Here is a 21,248-nt window from a genome sequence, read left to right on the forward strand (position 1 = left end):
TGAGCAATTAATTGTTGGAGATTCTAATCTTTTCTCGCATTTTAGCTTGACTTGGTGGAAATATATAAGTGATTCCTAAGTAATTCGAAAATAAGAACCAATTTGTATAAAATTCTGTGGTGCAAAATTAGATTGGAATGATAGGACAAGTATCTATGAGAAGTACCATGGACGAAGCCCTCTGCTTGGGAGAAGAACAATTCCTGCCTCTTTATTATAGAAGACCCTATAAGAGTGACTTGACAGCAAAGATTGTAGAGGTCACTCAATCCCTTTCTCGAACACGGAGTCGTAATCTATTTGATTCCATATTCGACGTGGTAGTTGGCTCCAGCTATTTAAGGAGTGGTAACAAGATGAAGAGGTATCCAGGTTTGGAGAAAAAGACGACCGTTGACCGTTGAGGACAATAGCCAATTGTCAAAGACGAGTCCTACAAGGAGATTTAAGACCATTGGAAACAAACGAAGAAGGAAGAGACGGAAGCTAGTGGACCTTCCCCGGCCACATCGATCAGAAAGGTATAAGAGTTACACAACTTACAAATGCTTTGAGCTTAACTCGAACGGGACTATATATTAAATTATAATTTTGCATTACATTTTATGAACATCAAGACATATCTAGAGTATACAAATTGTAAAGAGCTTAATTTTGTTATGTTTATCTGAAAATTGCAATGGGAAGTGTAGCTAGCATAAGAAGGCACTTGAAGAGCGAATTCTGATCAATCCATTTGAAGATTTATAATCACTAACATGGCAGCAACAAACGTAAGCTTGAAGCTTTTCATAGACAAAAAAGGGCAACAGGTGCTTTTTGCTGAAGCAGACAAAAAATTTGTTGATTTCCTATTAAGTATTTTCACTCTTCCTGTGGGAGCTGTTGTTAGGCTTCTGAAAGATCAGAAGGGCAGCGTGGAAGGCAGCTTGCCAAGCCTCTACCAGAGCTTTAAAAATCTGAGTGTTAATTACATCCAACCAAGCAAAAACAAACTTTTTCTGCTAGAACCCAAAGTAATCATGCCCGGTGCTGAAATCCCTCTCCTTTTGCCAAACGTTGGGTCAACATTCCGTCAACTGTATAGGTGCTCATCCAATCAGAACTACTGTAGCAGTTACGTGGCTGATGAGAATACCACAACTTGTCCTTTTTGCAAGTCTAAGATGGACCGAATCGTAACATACATAGACCCACCACCAAGCATATATAGGGCAACCTACAAGGAAGGTTACGTGAAAGAGTCGGTTGCATACATGGTGATGGATGATCTTGAGGTGAAGCCCTTGTCCTCCACTACTATTGTCTCTCTGTTTACCAAGTTTAACGTCAAAGTCAACAGACTGGGGGCTCTTGAGGAGAAAGTCGTCTGTCTGGGCATGGATGAGGTATGGCTAAAAATGCTTCATGTACTGCCTGTTTGGTAAACATTGAACAAGTATGCATGACTACATATTATAACTATATATTTTACTTCTTTTTTTTTTTCTGGTTTGATGCTAGGGTTTGAAATTGCTTAAGGCTTCTTGGCATTCAAAGACTGTTTTGACCGATATCTTCCTTCTTGATATTGCTGATAAAGATAATTCATAGTATGGAAGAACGACTTTCAAGATACATTTTAAAATTTGATTGGCCTGAGATGAACCTAACCCTTATTAAATGGTTTGCGCACCTCACGAATCCATTCCTCTTAATTAAGAGTTGTTAATACAAATGAATATATATGTTATTGCAATTTCTGTATATTCAATAATGAATATACTCTATGGATAGAAAAATACAGTAAAATAAAAATTTGGAAGATTTTTATTGTATCTATATGTCTTGATAGGTCTTGGGTAACCCACCTACTCTACTCAAATTATCATGTGATTGGCAATATCTTCTCTAAACTTTATATCAAGTAATTATTCACCTTAACTTAAAAAATTGTAAATGCCCTCCATCGACAAAAAGTTGATAAAAAATAATTATGAAAATTCTTTTATAAAAAGCTAAAAAAATAGAGATGATGTTTTAGGGGGTGGTCAAGCCACCAACCAAAGCCATGGGGGCAGTTTGACTACCCCCTCTAGCCAACCTAGAGTGGCTGAACCACTCCCAAACGACAAGAGTGTGGTTTGACCACCCCCTTAATTTTTTTTATTTTTTATTATTATTATTATTTTTTTTGGCTATGTAGGAATGGTCGGATCACCCCCAAATGGCTAGTTGGTGGCAAGAGGGGGTAGTCGAACCACCCGCATGACCTTGAGGGTTTTTTTGAAGGGGCATGACCTTTATTTTCTTTAGGTTTTTTTTTTTCCTGAATTTGTAGAATTTTTTTGTTAAATATCTTATAAATCCCTGAATCAACACGCCAAAATAGAAAACTCCCTAAACCTATTTTTTTTTTTTTCCGAATTTTTACTCTCTGGGTTAATCGAAAAGGAAAATTAACTCATACCATTACATTTTCTCCCAAATATTTAACGTCCGTCAGTCCCAACTAAACGCACTGTTTTGCCACGTCAACATATTAATTTTTTATTAATTTAATTTACAATTTAAATCTTAAAAAAAAAAAAAAAAAAAAAAAAAATTGAAGGGGACGCCCCAGGAGGGTAGAGGTGGCTGCAAGGCACCCCTAACCCCTTCGGGGGTGGCTTTAATTTCCTGCTACCCCTAACCCCTGGGGGTGCTTGCAAGCCACCCCATAGGGGTTATGGGTGGCTTACTGGCCACCCCTTCAATTTGTTTTTTAGATTTAATTTTTAAATTAAATTAATAAAAAATTAATATGCTGACATGGCAAAATGATGCGTTTAGTTGGGACCGACGGACGTTAAACATTTGGGAGAAAATGTAACGGTATGGGTTAATTTGCTTTTTTGATTGACCAAGGGAGTAAATATTTGAAAAAAAAAAAAAAAAAAAAGATTCAGGGTCAGGAGTTTTCTGTTTTGGCGTATTGACTCAGAGATTTATAAAATATTTACCCAAATTTATTATTATTATTATTTTTTTTAAAAAAAGTGTAATTCAATAAAATAGAGTGATAAATATTGGTACATTCTTTTACTAATTTATAGCACGCTTAAACTTAATTTAAACAAACTTTTAATACAGGGTGTTACAGTTTCTTTAAAGCTTTTTCGTTTCTTTTACTTTCTTCGTTTTCTATGTCTGATTTCTAACGGGCCGAAAACGATGTGGGTAAAAAAGCTACGATGTAAAGACGTGAATTAATCATTTTCATTGATAGCAAGTCAATCCATACTTTTGTAGAATTTTGTGGTCTCTCTTATACGAAATGAATATTGTAGTATTTTCTACTCAAAAAGTACTATAATTGATTTTCTCAAATCCCATCCCCAATATCCTGTCACCCACCCATTCACTTGTCCAACAGACCAATCTTATAAAAGTCTTTTTATAATTACCTATCTAAATTCCTTGTAATCAATAACAATTAATTATTAGAGCACTTAATTCACTATTCCTTACGGATGAAAATGGTTATTGAAAATTGTGCCAATACGCTGCAGATTGTAATTTCTCTGGCCGGCCACCATAGAATTTTATACAGGTTGTTTCTTAATTTTCAATTACTTTTGTTGCTGGGAAACATTTATTTTACTATTTCTACAATGTCAAGCTAAAATGCAAGAAACATGTCGGACGAACCCTCATCCGCCGACAAAGTAAAGCAATCGCACCAGGTCGAAGAAATTCATGACGGTGAACTACGTACTAGCTAGCTGTTGCTTTCCCATGAAAAGCAACTTCCATATATATAACCACTCAAACTCTAAATCAAAAGAATTGATATTAGATATCTTCTGCTCTTTTTTGTCTTAGCGCATAAGTTATCACATGCAATCTTGTCATCTTTTTTTAAATAAAAAAAATAAAATTCTTTTATATTCCTCTTTTTCTTTTATGTTTAGGTTGCCTTTTCTTTTCTTTTTTCTCAATATCTATGATCAATTTCATCCTAAAGCTTAGCTGCTAAGTCTTACTTTTCCTTGAAGAGCCACTTCGTATGGCCACTCCAAAGCATATATCTTTTACTCTTTTTTTTCAGCGCGTAAATTATTCTATCTCAAAATTTAATAATTGAATCTTATCATTTTGTTTCAAAGTACTTATAAATTTGATTAGAATGGAATTATATGATAATAAAGAAAATTCAGATTGAATCTTTCACTTATTGTACCTTGTTTCAAGGTTATAGTATACACAACTTCAATCGTACAATACACATGGTGATCGTATTTCATTTACATGGGCATATATAGAACTATGTATTTAGGCCTATGCTACATTGAGACTTTCCGTAATCCTACAAATTAATGTCGATCACATCATAGCACCTACACACTTTATAGGATTACTTTTCTTCTTCTTCTTTTTTTGGTCCTTTTCTTTTTCTTTTTAACCAACTTTTGCTATTTGGTTACCATGCATGACACTGACGAAAAACGCTTGTTAATTAATTGGGTCTACGTACAACCAATTAATTTGTTATGCGACCCATAAGTGTTGATCAAATGCATTAATCTGATTCCATAGTAGATATAAAGAAAGAAAAATGAGAAAGACGTTTGGTCCCCCATAACTTTTGGAACGAGCTCAATTTTGTTAAATCATAAAAATAAAAATAAAATAAAATAAGAAAAAGAAAAAGAACACAGAGCTTGATTTTGTTATGTAGATCTGAAAATTCTAATGGGTACTTTGCACAATTTGGAGCTGGGATGCCAATGGAAAGCGTAGCTTTCATATGAAGGCACTTGCAAGAGCGAATTCTGTGTAGGCCAAAAGACTATAAAAGGCAAGCCAACAGAGGGCTCTTGCCATACTCAATCCTTTCGAAGATTTATAATCATTGACATATATACCTAATTAAGATGGCAGCCACAAAGGTAAGCCTGAAGCTTTTGATAGATAAAAAGAGTCAACGGGTGCTCTTCGCTGAAGCAGACAAGGAATTTGTCGATTTTCTCTTTAGCATTTTCACTCTGCCGGTCGGCGTTGTCACCAGGCTTCTGAAAGATGGAGGTGGCATGGTAGGCTGCTTGCCAAGCCTCTACCAGAGCATTGAAAATCTGAGTACTACTTACATCCAACCAGACAAAGACAAATGTTTTGTTCTAGAACCCAAAGTAATCATGCCCGGTGCTAAAGTCCCTCTCCTACTGCCAAACCTTGGGTCAACATTCCGTCAATTGTATGGCTGTCCGGCCAGTCCGGCCAGTCCGTTCTATGCTTCCAACGTAACATGTGATTGCGCTAGTAGCACTCACGTGGCTTACGATCAACAAACAGTTTGTCCTTCGTGCAACCAAAACACGGGGCGGATGGTAACACTCATAGACCCGCCAAGAGCAATCAAGGCATCCTCCGCTAGCGAGGAAGGTTATGTGAAAGAGACGGTTAAATATATGGTGATGGATGATATGGAGGTGAAGGCCTTCTGTACCACCTCTCTTGTCACTCTGCTTTCCCAGTTTGATGTGAAGGATATCGAGGAGAAAGTGGTCGATTTCGGCATGGATGAGGTATGGCTTATAACTACCAAATGCTTCTTTTACTGCCTGTAAGTTGTTTATTATTTTTGGTAAAATATCATGATTACAAATTATAACTATTTTGCTTCTTGATTCATCTGGTTTGATGGTAGGGTGTGAAATTGCTCCAAGCTTCTCTACATTCAAAGACTGTTTTGACTGACATCTTTCTTCCGGCAGAGATCATTAAAATTGACGACTCAATTAAGAATGATGAATAAGTTGAAATATGATTCACTATCCATATCAAAATGAGTAAATCAAGGGGATTGGTTCTTGTGAAGGAATCATCAGATTGTAGCAAATAAGTCTGTATTGTTGAAAATCAGTGATCATTTGGTAATTTGGTGTTCTTTTAGTTGTAATCATGTTTCTCATTCTGTTCCATGATTGTCTTTATGTTCCATCGATCTGAGTCAAATCTGGTGTGTTACTGATGTTAAATTTATTATGTTTATGAAGCAGCATTATGCTTTATTAAATTAGTAAGTAAACTTCTGTTAATTATAAACCGATATTGCTGAAGATAATTCGTAGTATGGATCATCTCTCAAGTGAGGCGTTGGGGGTATAATTAACTTGGTAAAATTTGATTGGCTGAAACCAGCATGACAATAGCCTTGTTAATTTGGCAAATGGTTTTTCCTTTTTCATTGTGGCAGAAAATGATTGATGTGATATTAAATTTTGAATTTTTTATTTGACAAAATGAAAAAAAAAAATTATTTTATAGTGATTTTATTATTTGAATAATATTAAAAAGTGGTTGAGGTGATATTAACAAGTGAAAAAAGTTAGAATGTTTTGATGTTGATTTTTTTAGGAAAAAATGACATAAATAGTAATTAAGGGATAAAAAGATCAAGACTTCTTCGCAATCGAAGACTGTTTTGATTGAAATTTCCTTCTAGCAGAAATCATTAAAACAGAAGAGTCAATCAATAGAACAAGATCCTCTCCAGTCCGTTATGGACTAGAGAATATCCAGTTCATGGATAGAATTTCATTTCAGAAATTCTATCGGCCACAAATGGGATACATATCCCACTAATAAAAATAATAATAATAAATTATTTTAAATTAAAAAAATAAAAATAAAAAAAATAAAAAAGAAAAGAAGGGCCCATTTTGGGTAAGGGGTGGCTTGAGCCACCCCCAATGGCCGGCCAGGGGGTGGCCGAACCACCCCCATGGCCTATGGGGGTGGTTCGGCCACCCCCATCTTGCAAAAAGGGGGTGGCCGAACCACCCCCAAGAGCCTTGGGGGTGGCTCGGCCACCCCCTTTGGGGCAAGAGGTGGCTTCGGGTGGTTCGGCCACCCCCAAAAGCCAAGTTTAAGGCCGGTCTGTGGTGGCCGGAGCCACCCCCTGGCCGGCCATTGGAGGTGGCTCCCTTCTTTTTTTTTTCTTAATTTTTTTATTAATTTCTTTTTTTTTTAATTTAAAATAATATTTTATTATTATTTTTATTAGTGGGATATGTGTCCCATTTGTGGCCATAAGATTTCTAAGATGAAATCCTAATTATGAACAGGGTATTCTCTAATCCATAATAGACTGGAGAGGATCCTGTTCCTCAATTAAGAATAGGCAGACAAAAATCATTAAAACAGATGGGTCAATTAAAAACGGATATGTGTGGAAATATGATACATATTTTCTATCAGAATGAGTAAATCAAGGGAATGATCGTTGTGAATGAATCATGAGATTTTAGAGTACGTAGAAAATCAGTTTGCTTAACTACTAGGTGCTACATCCCTGTGCGATTGTTCGTCCAAGTTAGAATACAAGTCATGATTTCAAGTTTTTGGTGTTCATTTACTTTCAGTCATGTCACCTTCTGTTAATTATAAACTGATATTACTGATGAAGATAATTAGTAGTTCTGATTAACTGAGAAAAAAGTTTTAGCTTGAAAAGCTACCTCTTAAACAGCGTGAATTCACAACTTATGCTTGAGACATTTTGCTTGTAATAAAAACAACCACGTTTAACCAAAAAGGATTTTTTTTAAATCTAGAGTACCCTTGGTTGGTTTTACAGCAGATGTGTTGTAGTTTTTACCACAGCGCATAAGCTGGATCCGTATTCAATGGAAAAAGATCTTCTCTATTTCAAATTATCTTCATTTTCTCAATTTAGTACATTTTGAAAGGTAGTGTTGTCCAAAAGCTTTAATAATGGTAGTGCACTAAATGCACTATCCTTCAAAATGCATTAAATAGAGAAAATAGAAAAAATTTGAAATGGAGAAGATCATTTTCCGTATTCAATACATTCTGAAACAACTACTCATAAATCACTTATTAATTTGTTGCCAAAGTTGAAAGGATTTTCCATTGAGAAAATCAACAGTACTGTTTCAAGACTCAAACTCCAATTGGGTTTTTTTTTTTTTTTTGAAACATATCATACTCATTCATTGATAAAAGTTGCGAGTCTAAAGCTCTTACAAACAGAGCAAAAAGCTTTGAAGTAAATCATAGCCGAAGCTAAAGATACAGTCATCAACAACAGACCAAATCAATCAAAACACAGCATCCGCTAATCTATGATTAAATATCAGGTTTAAAACTCAGATCTGCATCAAACAGACTCCATCTAATGCATAGGTAGCACTTATTCCTCGGCCTTGAGAGGAAAACCCCCAAGCCAATACTCATCCTCCTCGACTCGAAAGCCAGGATAAAGTTCACATCCACAAGCCAAGAGTTTGGACCAATAATAACTGGCAACAACCGGGCGCAACAAAGCAAGAGGAGATAGCCTTATTACAAGCATAAATAAAACCATACAAGGAAATAAAGGGAACAATAAAACTAATGCAGGAAAAGAAATTACAACAAAAAAAACCAAATACAGGGGAACTCAAAGGAAATACAAAACAGAAAAACAACAATATAGGGAAATAAACGTGAAAAACACTCAAAGCGGGTCACGGCAGCCGAAGGAGGCCGATCGCGAGCTGGCCCGGAAACCGCCGCGGAAGGTGACACAAAAAGCTTGGCGCAGGAGGGGCGCATGAAAAGACCCGACAACGAGCGGTGAGCAACGAAGCAGGCGCGAAGGAGATTGGTGACACACACAAACAAATAGGGAGGGGGAGAGTTTGAGTGAAAACCCCCAAAAGCAGTACCCATCGAGAGAGAACACAAGCACAACAGAACAGAAAACACCAAAGACAAAAACAAGCTTAAAACAAAAATCGGGAAGCAAAGAAGGGAGGAGGGATGCAAGCAACGGGCATCCCTCCTCCCCTGAGGCAGCGGCGCTCTGGAGGGGGGGCTTAGGGTTTCACGGAACTCCAATTGGGTTTTAAATTGCTTCAAGCAGTACACATAATTCTCTAATTAATTTGTGGCCAAAATTGAACGGATTTTACATTGAGTGAATCAACAGTCCCTTGCAGCAGAAAGTTTATTAGGGAAAGTCCATATACCCTCCTCAAACTACCATCAAATTGATAATGTCCCTCCTAAACTTTTAATTGTGATAATTTCCCACCAAATTACCAAAAATTGTCAATGTTCCTTAGTAAAATAAAAACAAAAAATACTAAAACTTCTAGAAAAAACCTAAAACTAAAATAAATAAATAAAATCCAAAGGGTGGCAAATTTAAATTTTTTTAAAAAAAAAAAATCCATTTTATAAGAAAAAAATTAAAATTTTTTTTTTTTTTTTTTGTGTTATGAAAAATATTTTTATAACTTTTTAAAATAAAATTTTCTGTTTTAAAAAAAAAATTAACAATTTTCGTTTAAGAAAATAAAAATTTCTGTTTAAAGAAAAAATCGTTTTAAAAATTTTTTTTATTTTATTTTTTAAAAAAACATAATTAACTTCAATTTATTTTAGGGGGATATTGACAATGTTTTGATAGTTTGAGGGGGACATTAACACAATTGAAAGTTTGGCGGAGTACATTGTCAATTAGGTAGTAGTTTGAGGGGAGTACATGGGTAAATTTGATTGTTCCAAGTTCCAGAGGTTCATGAATCGTGACTGCTAAGCTAATGCCAAGGGTAATAAAAGAATTCACTTCAATTCCAAGAGTGAATTCCATATAGCCTTTATAAAGGGTAACAGGCAAGCCAATAGAGGCCACTTAATTAACTGGACTTATACCCGTCGAACAATTATATTCATTGACTCCAGCACCTACCATGTCAGCAACAAACGTGAAGATGAAACAAACTCTTCCGTTCGCGTGCTCCACTAACAACATTTCAAATGACACTGCAGATATAGTTATAGGATTTGCTTGGATTTGCAATTTCAAAAAAATATAATTTAAAAATAATAAATTTAAAACGTCTGATCTAAAAAACACCAATTTTAAAAACCGCCGTTTTGATAAAATTATCATTTGGCCTTTAAATCGCTGTTTAATCTTTACAATTATGCATTTTAAAAAATGCACCCTCGCAATTTAAAAATATAGATTTTTCTACTTGCATTTTCAAATCACACTCCCCAACAATACATAAATCTATCCGGTTCTTCTTTATTAATCTACTTGATCTTCTTATGTATAAGTCTTCCGGTTGTTCTTCGGATAATGGAGATAATGGGCCTTGCTTTTATCGGTTGTTTTGAACTCAAATCACTGTTTTTGCAGATTACTTATCATGTGTACTTTTGAATTGTAGATTGTAACAATTCACATGTTATCCGTTGTACAGCTTTATTTATCAGTAAAAAATGAAAATACAACAAATATTAAATCAGGAAAATTAGGAAATAATCAATTATGATTGAGCCAGGCATGGAAAGAAATAAGGAATATTATCGTAATTAATATTCTCAAAATATTATCATAATATTGCCACAATATTCTATATTTCAAGCACCGGATCCCTTGGCCTCGATATATATATAAAGCCGTACGTCCTCTTGCGCGAGTGTCGAAGATATTCATAATCATCAACCGATCTAAAATGGCAGGAACTAAGGTAAGCCTGAAGCTTTTGATAGACAAGAAGAGCCGTCGAGTGCTATTTGCTGAGGCAGACAATAAATTTGTCGATTTTCTCTTTAGCATTTTGACTCTTCCGGTCGGAACTGTCACAAAGCTCCTACAAAAGCAAAACATGGCAGGCTGCTTGCGTAACCTGTACAATAGCATTGAGAGTCTGAGTGATATTTACATTCAGCCGGACCAAGACAAAGACTTTGTGCTAAACCCAAAAGTAGCCATTTCCGGTGCTCAAGTCCCTCTCCTCTTGCCAAGCGTTGACCAGTCAAATACAGCCATTAAATTTTATACGTGTAGAAACCACAACTACGTGGCTATTGACCGGAGAGCAATATGTCCTTCGTGCCAGAGTTCAATGGCGACCGAGATAAGTTACGTAGACCCACCAAGCGATATCAAGGCATCCTCCTCTAATGAGGGAGGTTACGTGAAAGGGTTGATTACATACATGGTTATGGATAATCTTGACGTCAAGCCCATGTCCACCATCTCTGCTATCACTTTACTTAGCAAGTTTAATGTCACGGACGTGGGTGCTGTTGAGGGGAAAGTGGTGGATTTTGGCATGGATGAGGTATGTATTGCATTCCTCCTTGCTTTTCCAATTCTGTGCATAATTACAACTCGATCTATATGTATCAAAGCTTCATTTACGTTCTGTTAACGAATGCCTCTTTTGCTATCAGGTTTATTTTTTATTTTTTATTTTTGGAAGCAATTTGTCGGAATGTAATAGCAGATATCACCTAAAGGGCTAAAAACATGGGCATATATAGGGTTCTACTCTTTCATTTGGAACTCAATTATTTCAGGAAAAAAAAAAAATCAATAGTAGAAATATTATGATTGGATCCCAGAAAGTTTTCCTAATTATATTCTTCTATATATAATCATAATAATTGTATATTATTGTAATCTCTCTATTTTTAGGAATTATTTTTGTAATAATTGCATGATTGCAATTTTCTTATTAATAAGTGATTCTGTAATAATTAATTTTCTAGAATAAGCTAAAATCCTCTTTATGAAAGGATATAAATGCCGTAAGGCAAATCATCACTGCTAAAAACATCAATTGGAGGCCGATTCCCTCGAAATGATTAATTGGAAGCGATCTTTTTCCTTTACTTTTTATTTTCTTTAGAAAACCTTATATTCCTTCCTATCAAAATATGAAAGGATACAAATTTTGGAATTGGGAAATAGCCAATCCATCCCCAAGTCCATGGCCCTCCAGCATTCATGTTTCATGCACGTTAATTTACCGCCCAACTACTCATCAATTGTTTATTAATTTTAGAGTATCATCTTTCGTTTTGTTTTGCCCTGTTTTTTTCATAAGCTATATATTATTATTATTATTATTATTATTATTATTATGAAGCAGCAAATGTCTAATAAAACATGAAAGGATCTGGTTAAAGAAAAAGAAAAAATGACGAGGTTTAGTCATGCGATCGATGTTTAATTTGTACTTTATTATTACACATGATGACTATTTTAATTTGTTCCTTTATTTGGTGTGTTGCTAGGGTGTGAGATTGCTCGTGGCTTCTTTGCAATCAAAAACTGTTTTGACCGATGTCTTCCTGCCCAAGGATCGAAACCATAGTACTGTTAACGAGGAGTAGTTGAAGATGTTTAATGAAGGCACTGTTGTTGCTTCTTATTGGTCTTTAAATTTCAAGTTACAAGAACTCCATGAAAGTGGTATTGAGGTGTTTTAGTTGCAACCATGTTTATCATGTTCTGTTTCATGACCTTCTTTTATGTTCTATGTTAATCCAATATTATCTGGTGTGGAACTATGTTTTTTTATTTATTTGTTTGTGAAGCAGCAAATGCTTAATTTATCAAATTAATAAGTAAACTTCAGTTAATTATAACCTGCAACTGCCGAGGATAATTCTGAGTTTCGATGACAGAATTTTTTTTTTATATTAATGCTCTTAAAAAACATGTGATTAATTCTCACATGTTAAATAATACGTCACTATTGTAGCCAATTTATGTCCGCGTCTCGAGGGGCTCTACTGTCCCTTTGCAAGTTGGAAAATATATATAACTGAAGCCCAAATAGAAAATAATAATAATTGGTGTCCGGAATTTCATTCTAATTAATCACTTGATCAGCCTATGCAGTCCCTCTATCACATATGTATAGATAATCTGAAAATATTATAGCTCAAAAATATAAAAAGGTAGATTATTAGTATCTTAACTTTTCAAATAAATTACAGGGATTAAAAAATAAAATAAAAAAGGATAAAGCTTGGTCGGTGTTCTAGTACATCTCATCTTCTTCCTTTTGAATCATCCTGTTTGACACAGTATAACACAAAGGAAAAGTAAGAAATACTTGCTACGGACGTCCCAAATTTTCTTTTGGTTTCTTGGCAACCAAGCTACGTACTAGGGGTTAATTTCTAATCCTATTGTGTTTTCAGCCTTGATTTTGTTTTGTCTATTATGTCATCCAGCTTGGGCAAAAAATTCGAAAAAAAGCTTGGGCAAACAGTGAGAAAAGAGCTCATTGAAATTTTTGGAAAAGAAAGGTGGAAAAGAAAGGCATGCTTTTCTTGAAAAGCAACTTTCCTTATATACACTCAAATGCAAAAGTTATTATATGCCTTTTACTTCTTTTTTTCTTTCCTTGGTGCATAAGTTATGGTATATTATAATTTAATGATTGAAGTAATTTAATAGTGATCATATTATTATGTAATCCTGCACCACGCTTTAATATATATATACATGATCTCAAGCGTATTATACAATTTCATGTATTTCAGTATAGTTGGACATATATAGAATCTCTCATTAATTTGTATCCATTGATCCGTAGAGCCTAAAGACTATAAAAAGGGTCACAGCCAAGCCAATGGAGGGCACTAGCTAACTCACCTGAAACCTTTTTAATTAGCATTGAAATACCTAAAATGGCAGGAACCAAGGTAACCCTGAAGCTTTTGATAGACACAAAGCGCCATCGAGTCCTCTTCGCGGAAGCAGACAAGCAATTTGTTGATTTCCTCTTTAGCATTTTTACTCTGCCGGTCGGGACTGTCACCAGGCTCTTACAGAAGAAAAACATGGCAGGCTGCTTGCATAGCCTGTACGAGAGCATAGAGAATCTGAGCGATATTTACATTCAGCCAGACCAAGACAAAGACTTTCTGCTAAACCCAAAAATAGCCATTTCTGGTGCTCAAGTCCCTCTCCTCTTGCCACGCGTTGAGAACTCAGACACAGACAGGAAATTTTACAGGTGTAGCGGCTACAACAACTGCAATTACGTGGCTAATGACCCCAGAGCAAATTGTCCTTCGTGCAGGAATCCAATGACCACCGAGCAAAGTTACGTTGAGCACTCATGCACAGACATGAAATTTTATAGGTGTGGCAGCTGCAGCAATAGCTGTAAGTCCGTAGCTAATGACCCTAGAGCACATTGTCCTAGGTGCAGGAATCCAATGACCCGAGAGGTAAATTACGTAGAGTACCCACCAAGGGATATCAACAAGAACAAGGCAGCCTCCTCCTCTAGTGAGGGAGGTTACGTGAAAGGGTTGATTACTTACATGGTTATGGATAATCTTGACGTCAAGCCCATGTCCACCATCTCTGCTATCTCTCTACTTAGCAAATTTAATGTCACTGATCGACGTAGGGGCTGTTGAGGAGAAGGTGGTAAATTTCGGCATGGATGAGGTATAGCATTAATCCCTTTCTCTCTCTATTTTAATTTGCATGCACTGCCACTGATATTATTACACATGATCATGAGTATTTTGTTACTTTATCTGATATGTTGTTAGGGTGTGAAATTGCTCGTGGCTTCTTTGCAATCGAAGACTGTTCTGACTGATGTCTTTTTGCCGAAGGATCGGATCTATACTGTTAATGAGTAATTCAAGATGTTGAATGAAGGCACTGTTGCTTCTTATTATTGGTCTTTTAATTTCGAGAGGCAACAACTCTGTGCGATAATTGATCCAAAAAAGTATATTTGAATGGTATTTTGGTGTTTTAGTCGTCGCAACCATGTTTCTCATGTTATGTTTCATGACCTTGTACTTTCTATTTTAATCTAATCTGGTATGATAATATATGCTTTTTATTTGATTGTGAAGCAGCAAATGCTTTATGAATTTAGTAATTAATTAAACTTCTGGTAGCATTTCAACTAGTGTTCAGTGAACTTAATAATAGAGTGTCGACTATAGAATGCCGTTTTCACTATAAGAAGAAGAAGAAAAAACGATAGCAGAAAATTTTAGGCCCTACCCAACTATGAGACCGTTGGGCCATTAGACATTCTGATGCTAAAAATAAGGGGCTGTGGTGTGTCGGCCATTAATAATGTGCAGTTATACTACTACTACGGCCAATAGCATGCTCTGAAATCATCAAGGATTACGTTTGTGATGGCAAGATGAGTAACGTTGAAGTTGAAGTATACAGACTAATGGTGTGAGGAGTATTTTTTTTAAATCAAATTAGGAAAGGGTTACAATGATCAAAATACGGAAAAATGGACAAGCTCTCCAACAAGAAATTCTAAACAAAAATAACAATGGATATATATATATATATATATACCCAAATAGTAAGGAATGTAAGGAATATGCTAAACAAGTCACTATGTCCTCTCTGAAGTACACACACACACACACACATATATATATATATATATATATATATATATAAGGGAAAGTTTATGATAAATCCTTGAGTCAACGTGTGAATCCAGAAAAAAAAAAATCCTGAACTTTTTTTTTTTTTTGAATTTTTAGTCGTTAAGTCAATCGAAAAGATGTCATAAGCCATTTCATTACATTTTCTTCAAAATGTCTAACGTCTGTCATTCAGTCTCAAAACTTACCGTTTTGCCATGCATGTTAACCTTTTTTCACCTCACTTCAAAATATTAATTTAATTAAAAATCAAATAAAAAAAAAAATTGAATGGGTGGCAGCCAGCAGTGGGGCAGCTACCCCTGGCCACCCCCAAACCCGCCTTGGGGTGGCTTGTACCCCCAAGGGGTTAGGGGTGGCTCGCAGGCCACCCAACACCTAAAAAATTATTTGAAAAATATTTTTTGACTTTGGCTGTTTGAATATCGTCAAATATTTATTATATTTTCATATAATTTGAAAACTTACAAAGAAAAGACTCAAAAGAGAGAGATGACGGAGATGTGAAAGAAGATCGAGAGTGTGTGAAAACTAGAAAACCTTCAAAGGAGTGATTGAGATTTAGTGCATGCAATTGCATGCTCATATTGCTTACAATTTGACCAAAAATTGTGAGAGGGCTCTTATTTTTAAAGCAAAGGAACAGGAAAGATAAATGAACAGTTTTAATTATTCTTAAAAACTCAAACACAAAATATTTATAAAAATACAAAAACAGCTTTATTTTTATGTCAAATTAAAATACTTAAAAAAAACACAACAAAACAAAACAAAGCAAACCATCTTAAAAGTTAAAACATGGTAACAAACACAGCCTAACTTTATAAAGAACTTTAGGAAATAGTTTTGGAAACCGAAATTTCAAGCAATTAGCTTAATTTGTTCATTGACTCGATTTCCTATTCATTAAAATCGAAAAGGGTTTCTGAAAATTTTACCAATATATGCCAGCAAATACTTTATCTGACTGTGCATGCATGGCTTGTGAAGGATTTATGATCATCTAATTTCTCCATCATAGAATTTTATGCAGATTATTTCTTCATTTTCACACACCGTACATATATACACTTTAATTTGTAGCTGGCCTGGACATGCCACACCCACATACGAACCCTCGTGGCCGACAGAGCTGATTTCGGTTGGCTCAAAAGTAAAGCAATTGCATGTACGCTGTCGAGGCCGAAGAAATCCATTCATAGGATCAAGGGTAAAAGGACACTAAAGTTAATTAGCCATCTTTTACTTCCTTTTTCTTTCCTTTTCTTTTTTTTCCTTAGGGCAAAGGTTATCATACCCAAAAAAAAAAAAAAATGATTGAACTCTATCATCTTCTTTCAAACTTGTTGATTTAATTGGAATAATGAATTCATTACTTTGTTAAAAAAACTGCATTGGAATAAATTCTAAAAAAAGGTTATATTATCTAATGTTTATTATATATTCGTTGTTTCAATGTTATAATACGCACAACTTCAGGCATATAATACAGACAATGATTCTTTTAATTTCAAATGAAATAAATATTATTTATTTTATAGTCATGATTTAAAGTTAGTGCATTTAACGATATATATAATTTTATATAATTTAAATTTTTTTCAAAAAAGTGTCAACATTGACGTTATATACATTATTAAATGGACGCACCAACTTTAACTTTGTCATGAATGTTGCTAGATTATCAAAGGTTGGATCTTACAATCCCAAGCATAGGAGGCATAATTGAATGGAATGCCATATTACTAAAGTTACAAAGGACATGTTAAAGTTACTAAAGTTAGGGGGAAGTTTATGTTTTATTATAAAGTTAGATGTATTACGCCATTTATCTTGATAAAGTTTAATGTCTTTTCCCAACCATTAAATGCTAAATGCATCTGGCTCCACCATTGATTTTTGTGAAATGGACTTGGGCACTACATTCTGTATATAACATTATCCACAAATTAAATGGACATGATTGATCGATCCATCACTATATATAACACAGCTACTACATCTTTAGAAAAGAAGCTAGCTTCTGTCTAATCCCTAATTGGTTAGCATGCATTCTGTCCTAGTGTCTAGTGGGATCAGGATCCCCAGCCATTGCTGATGACTTTTTTTTGTTAATATGGACCGTTGGATTTTATCTAACGGTCTAAATCTCGCCATATGTTTCATTTAAAAAAATATAATAAAATATTATATATATTTTAAAAAATAAAATATTAAAAATTTAAAAAATTAATTTAATAATATAGGGTGGCTGGCCATCCCATTTTCCCCATAGGGGGTGGCCGGCCACCCCAGCCCAGCCATGGGGGTGGCCAAGGGCAGGTTGGAGGTGGCCGGCGCCACCCCCATGGCCCTAGGGGGTGGTTCAGCCACTCCCTAGGGCCAAACCCAAAAAAAATTAGTTTTGGGTTTGGCTCTAGGGGGTGGCCGAACCACCCCCTATGGCCATGGGGGTGGCTTCGGCCACCCCCCAAGGGCCGGTTGGGGGTGGTTGGTGCCACCCCCATGGCCCTAGGGGTGGCTCAGCCACCCCCTAGGGCCAAACCCAAAACTAAATTTTTTTGGGTTTGGCCTAGGGGGTGGCCGAACCACCCCCTAGGGCCATGGGGGTGGCTTCGGCCACCCCCCAAGGGCCGGTTGGGGGTGGCCGGCGCCACCCCCATGGCTGGGCTGAGGTGGCCGGCCACCTCCTATGGGAGAAAATGGGGTGGCCAGCCACCCCATATTATTAAATTAATTTTTTATTTTTTATTTATTTTTTAAAATATATATTATATTTTTTAAATGGGACACATGGCGATATTTAGACCGTTGGATTTCATTCAACGGTCCAGATTAACAAAAAAAACCCATCAGCAATTCCCCAGCCATTGCTGGGGATCCTGATCCGTGTCTAGTGTCTGCTAGCTGGTCACGACTTTTCTTTTGGTTTCTTGGCAACCAAGCTACTTGATAGGCTTGGGGGAATATTAATGAGAAAAGAACTTTCTGAAATTTTCGTAAAGAGACTAATTACTTCATAGAGAATCTTAGAAATAGTTCTCGAAATGTTAATTCGAAATAAATTATGCTCATCGACTCTATTTCCCATGTTTCATGGATTTTGATTTCTAGTAATTACTTGATCAAATTACAAATAATTTAGACTCAGCAATTATGAGAAGCTTTCTATAGGACTTATCTATTTAAAGACTTTATCTATTTGTCTCATTTCACAATTATTCATCTGAATTGTTAGCAATCAATACAAATACTTGTTAAAGATCCTAATTCTCTACTCCTAATTGGTCCAAAGAAAATATTATTGAAAGTTGTGCCAATATGCTATGAAATACCTTTTCCTACTGTAATTTCTCCACCGTAAAGTTTTATATTGACTGGTTCTTTTCAATTACTTATGTTGCTGGGAATCACTTGTTTGTACAATGTCGAGCTAAAATGCAAGAAACAAGTCGTACGAACCCCATGGCCTACAAAAGTAAAGCAATTGCACCAGTTCGAAGAAATTCATGACGGTGAACTACTAGTAGCTCGTGCTTTTCCATGAAAAGCAACTTCCATATAACCACTCAAAACTCTAATTCAAAAGTTATTTTATATATATATTTTTTTCTTTATCGCATGTGACCTTGTCATTTCCCCCCTCTCTTTCTTTTTATATATGTTTATGTTGCCTTTAACTTTTCCTTTTCTCGATATCTAACAATTTCATCCTAAAGCTTAGCTGCTAAGTAGTCTTATTTTACTTTGATAAGCAGAATGATTTAATAAATAATTTTTATTAAAAATTTAAAAATGCCAAATAAAATAAGTATTCTCATTGCTCATGATTGACTAGTTCAACTTTCAAGTGTTAGTGTATTATATTTATGTATACTTTTAACATCGATGCTATTTTATTCCACCTTTATTTTTTATAAAAGATTATTCATTTTTTTTAATAAAATAATCATTCCGTACTCTTTTTTTTCTTTTTTTTCTTTTTTGAAGAGCTACTTGGTATTCTCACTCAAAATTTACTCTCTTTTTTTTTTTTTTTTTTTTAAGAGAATAAGTTATTATATCTCATCATCTAATAATTGAACCTGATCATTTTGTTTCAAACTCATAAATTTGATACACGATAATAAAGAAAAGTAAGATTGAATCTTTTATAGTTATTGTACGTACACACTTTATAGGATTATTATTATTATTATTATTTTAATTAAGAGCTTAATTTTGTTATGTAGATCTGAAAATTGTAATGCCCGGGTACTTTATACTATTTGGGGCTGCCAATGGAAAGCGTGGCAAAAGGTGCATGGCACTTGCCAGAGCGAATTGTGTGGCGAAAGACTATAAAGCCAAGGCAATAGAGGGTTCATTGCCAATTGCCATACTCATGATCAATCCAAATTCGAAGATTCATCTTTCATTCACCTGCCTAGCATGGCAACGACCAAAGTAAGCCTCAAGCTTTTCATAGACAAGAAGAGGCAACGGGTGCTGTTTGCTGAAGCAGACAAGGAATTTGTTGATTTTCTCTTTAGCATTTTCACTCTGCCGGTCGGAGTTGTGACTAGGCTTCTGAAAGAGGCCGGAGGCGGCATGGTCGGCAGCTGGCAAAGCCTCTACCAGAGCATTGAAAATATCAATGTTGATTACATCCAACCTGACAAAGACAAACCCTTTCTGCTAGAACCCAAATTAGTCACGCCTGGTGCTAAAGTCCCTCTCCTATTGCCAAACCTTGGGTCAACTTTCCGTCAATTGTATAGGTGTTCGTACCCAGATTATAACAACATCTGTACCAATTACGTGACCGATGACAATAGCACAAGTTGTCCTCGTTGCGCCTGGAGGATGGACCAGGTGGTAACATTCATAGACCCACCAAGAGCAATCAGGGCAGCCTCTAGTGAAGAAGGTTACGTGAAACCGATGGTAACGTACATGGTGATGGATGATATGGAGGTAAAGCCATCTTCCTCCAGCACTCTTGTCACTCTGCTTAATGTCAACGATATAAGGGATATGGAGGAGAAAGTGGTCGATGTGGGCATGGATGAGGTATATACTTACCCTGCTTTTCGTTCATTACAACTATCTAATATATACTTCTTTTGCTGTCGGTTTGTTTATTGTTTTTGGTAAGCAAAGCCATTAAAAATAGGCTATTATTGCATATTATAACTATTTTGCTTAATTTATTTGATTTGATGGCAGGGTGTGAAATTGCTCCAAGCTTCTATGCAATCAAAAACTGTTTTAACTGATGTCTTCCTTCCACTAGAGATCACTCAAACTGAGGAATCAATTAAGAATGAGCAATATTCTTGAAAATCAGTGTGCTTTGTTTCTTGGTGCAAGACCTCGATCTGTAGGACTAGTGTTCATACAAAATACTAATCACCTTGATTGTTGATCTGGTCTTCTTTTTAGTTGCAATCATGTTTCTCATTTTCTGTTCCATATTAGTCAAATCTGGTACCTGGCAATATATATGCCTTTTATTTTGTTTATGAAGCAGCATTATTCTTTATCAAATTACTAATTGAGTAAATTTCAGCTAATTATGAACTAATATTGCTGAAGATAATTCTTAGTATGGATGACCTCTCAAGCAAGGAAGGGATAAGGAATTTAGCTTGAGGCCCGAATTATATTTAAAAAAATATATTTTGACTGGCCAAAAAATAAAATAAAAAATATCTGAAATATTTCTTCTTTAACAAATTTAAAGGCTAAACAAACAATTTTAACAACGTTTTTTTCTTTTGTGGATCCATCACTATTCTCAAGCGAGGCGTTTGAGGTGCAACTTAAGAAAATTTGATTCTTACAAAAAACTAATCCCCATTTAAGACTAATCATCTTCAACTCATCAACTCATCGACATAAAACTATTATCCTCGCCAGATTCCACTCTCCCACCGCCCATGAACATAAGACAATGCATATATAATTTGTCTTTTTCCGTATCATCTTCAACTCATCAACATAAAACTAATCCCCATTTAAGACAATCGAATGCC

The 21,248-nt window shown here is 35.4% G+C and overlaps 4 protein-coding genes and 1 pseudogene across 5 annotated transcripts; all 5 read left to right on the forward strand.

Moving 5' to 3' along the window:
• Positions 1-758: 758 nt before the first annotated feature.
• On the forward strand, positions 759-1,593 carry LOC132188074 (uncharacterized). Its single transcript, XM_088517702.1, has 2 exons — positions 759-1,388; positions 1,504-1,593. Exons 1-2 carry the CDS (start codon positions 759-761, stop codon positions 1,591-1,593), a joined length of 720 nt encoding a protein of 239 aa, XP_088373828.1.
• A 3,193-nt stretch (positions 1,594-4,786) lies between these two features.
• On the forward strand, positions 4,787-6,094 carry LOC132186673 (uncharacterized). The gene is made up of 2 exons (XM_059600675.2): positions 4,787-5,546; positions 5,669-6,094. Exons 1-2 carry the CDS (start codon positions 4,896-4,898, stop codon positions 5,774-5,776), a joined length of 759 nt encoding a protein of 252 aa, XP_059456658.2. The 5' UTR covers positions 4,787-4,895; the 3' UTR covers positions 5,777-6,094.
• A 4,402-nt stretch (positions 6,095-10,496) lies between these two features.
• On the forward strand, positions 10,497-12,165 carry LOC148585105 (uncharacterized). Its single transcript, XM_088517473.1, has 2 exons — positions 10,497-11,108; positions 12,067-12,165. The coding sequence occupies exons 1-2, from the start codon at positions 10,497-10,499 to the stop codon at positions 12,163-12,165; spliced, it is 711 nt and encodes a 236-aa protein (XP_088373599.1).
• A 1,274-nt stretch (positions 12,166-13,439) lies between these two features.
• LOC132188527 (uncharacterized) lies at positions 13,440-14,628 on the forward strand (annotated as a pseudogene). The gene is made up of 2 exons (XR_015912713.1): positions 13,440-14,245; positions 14,353-14,628. The product of XR_015912713.1 is annotated as an uncharacterized LOC132188527 (transcript).
• A 4,963-nt stretch (positions 14,629-19,591) lies between these two features.
• On the forward strand, positions 19,592-20,735 carry LOC148585106 (uncharacterized). The gene is made up of 2 exons (XM_088517476.1): positions 19,592-20,283; positions 20,440-20,735. The coding sequence occupies exons 1-2, from the start codon at positions 19,663-19,665 to the stop codon at positions 20,551-20,553; spliced, it is 735 nt and encodes a 244-aa protein (XP_088373602.1). The 5' UTR covers positions 19,592-19,662; the 3' UTR covers positions 20,554-20,735.
• The last annotated feature ends 513 nt before the right edge of the window (positions 20,736-21,248 follow it).

The sequence above is a fragment of the Corylus avellana genome, chromosome 6, assembly GCF_965113065.1.
Source record: "Corylus avellana chromosome 6, dhCorAvel1.hap1.2, whole genome shotgun sequence".
Lineage (NCBI taxonomy): Eukaryota > Viridiplantae > Streptophyta > Magnoliopsida > Fagales > Betulaceae > Corylus > Corylus avellana.

Coding starts and splice junctions, on each gene's coding strand:
- LOC132188074 (XM_088517702.1), top strand. CDS start 759: ATGGCAGCAACAAACGTAAGCTTGAAGCTTTTCATAGACAAAAAAGGG. Junction 1,389..1,503: donor TCTGTCTGGGCATGGATGAG/GTATGGCTAAAA, acceptor GTTTGATGCTAG/GGTTTGAAATTGCTTAAGGC.
- LOC132186673 (XM_059600675.2), top strand. CDS start 4,896: ATGGCAGCCACAAAGGTAAGCCTGAAGCTTTTGATAGATAAAAAGAGT. Junction 5,547..5,668: donor TCGATTTCGGCATGGATGAG/GTATGGCTTATA, acceptor GTTTGATGGTAG/GGTGTGAAATTGCTCCAAGC.
- LOC148585105 (XM_088517473.1), top strand. CDS start 10,497: ATGGCAGGAACTAAGGTAAGCCTGAAGCTTTTGATAGACAAGAAGAGC. Junction 11,109..12,066: donor TGGATTTTGGCATGGATGAG/GTATGTATTGCA, acceptor GTGTGTTGCTAG/GGTGTGAGATTGCTCGTGGC.
- LOC148585106 (XM_088517476.1), top strand. CDS start 19,663: ATGGCAACGACCAAAGTAAGCCTCAAGCTTTTCATAGACAAGAAGAGG. Junction 20,284..20,439: donor TCGATGTGGGCATGGATGAG/GTATATACTTAC, acceptor ATTTGATGGCAG/GGTGTGAAATTGCTCCAAGC.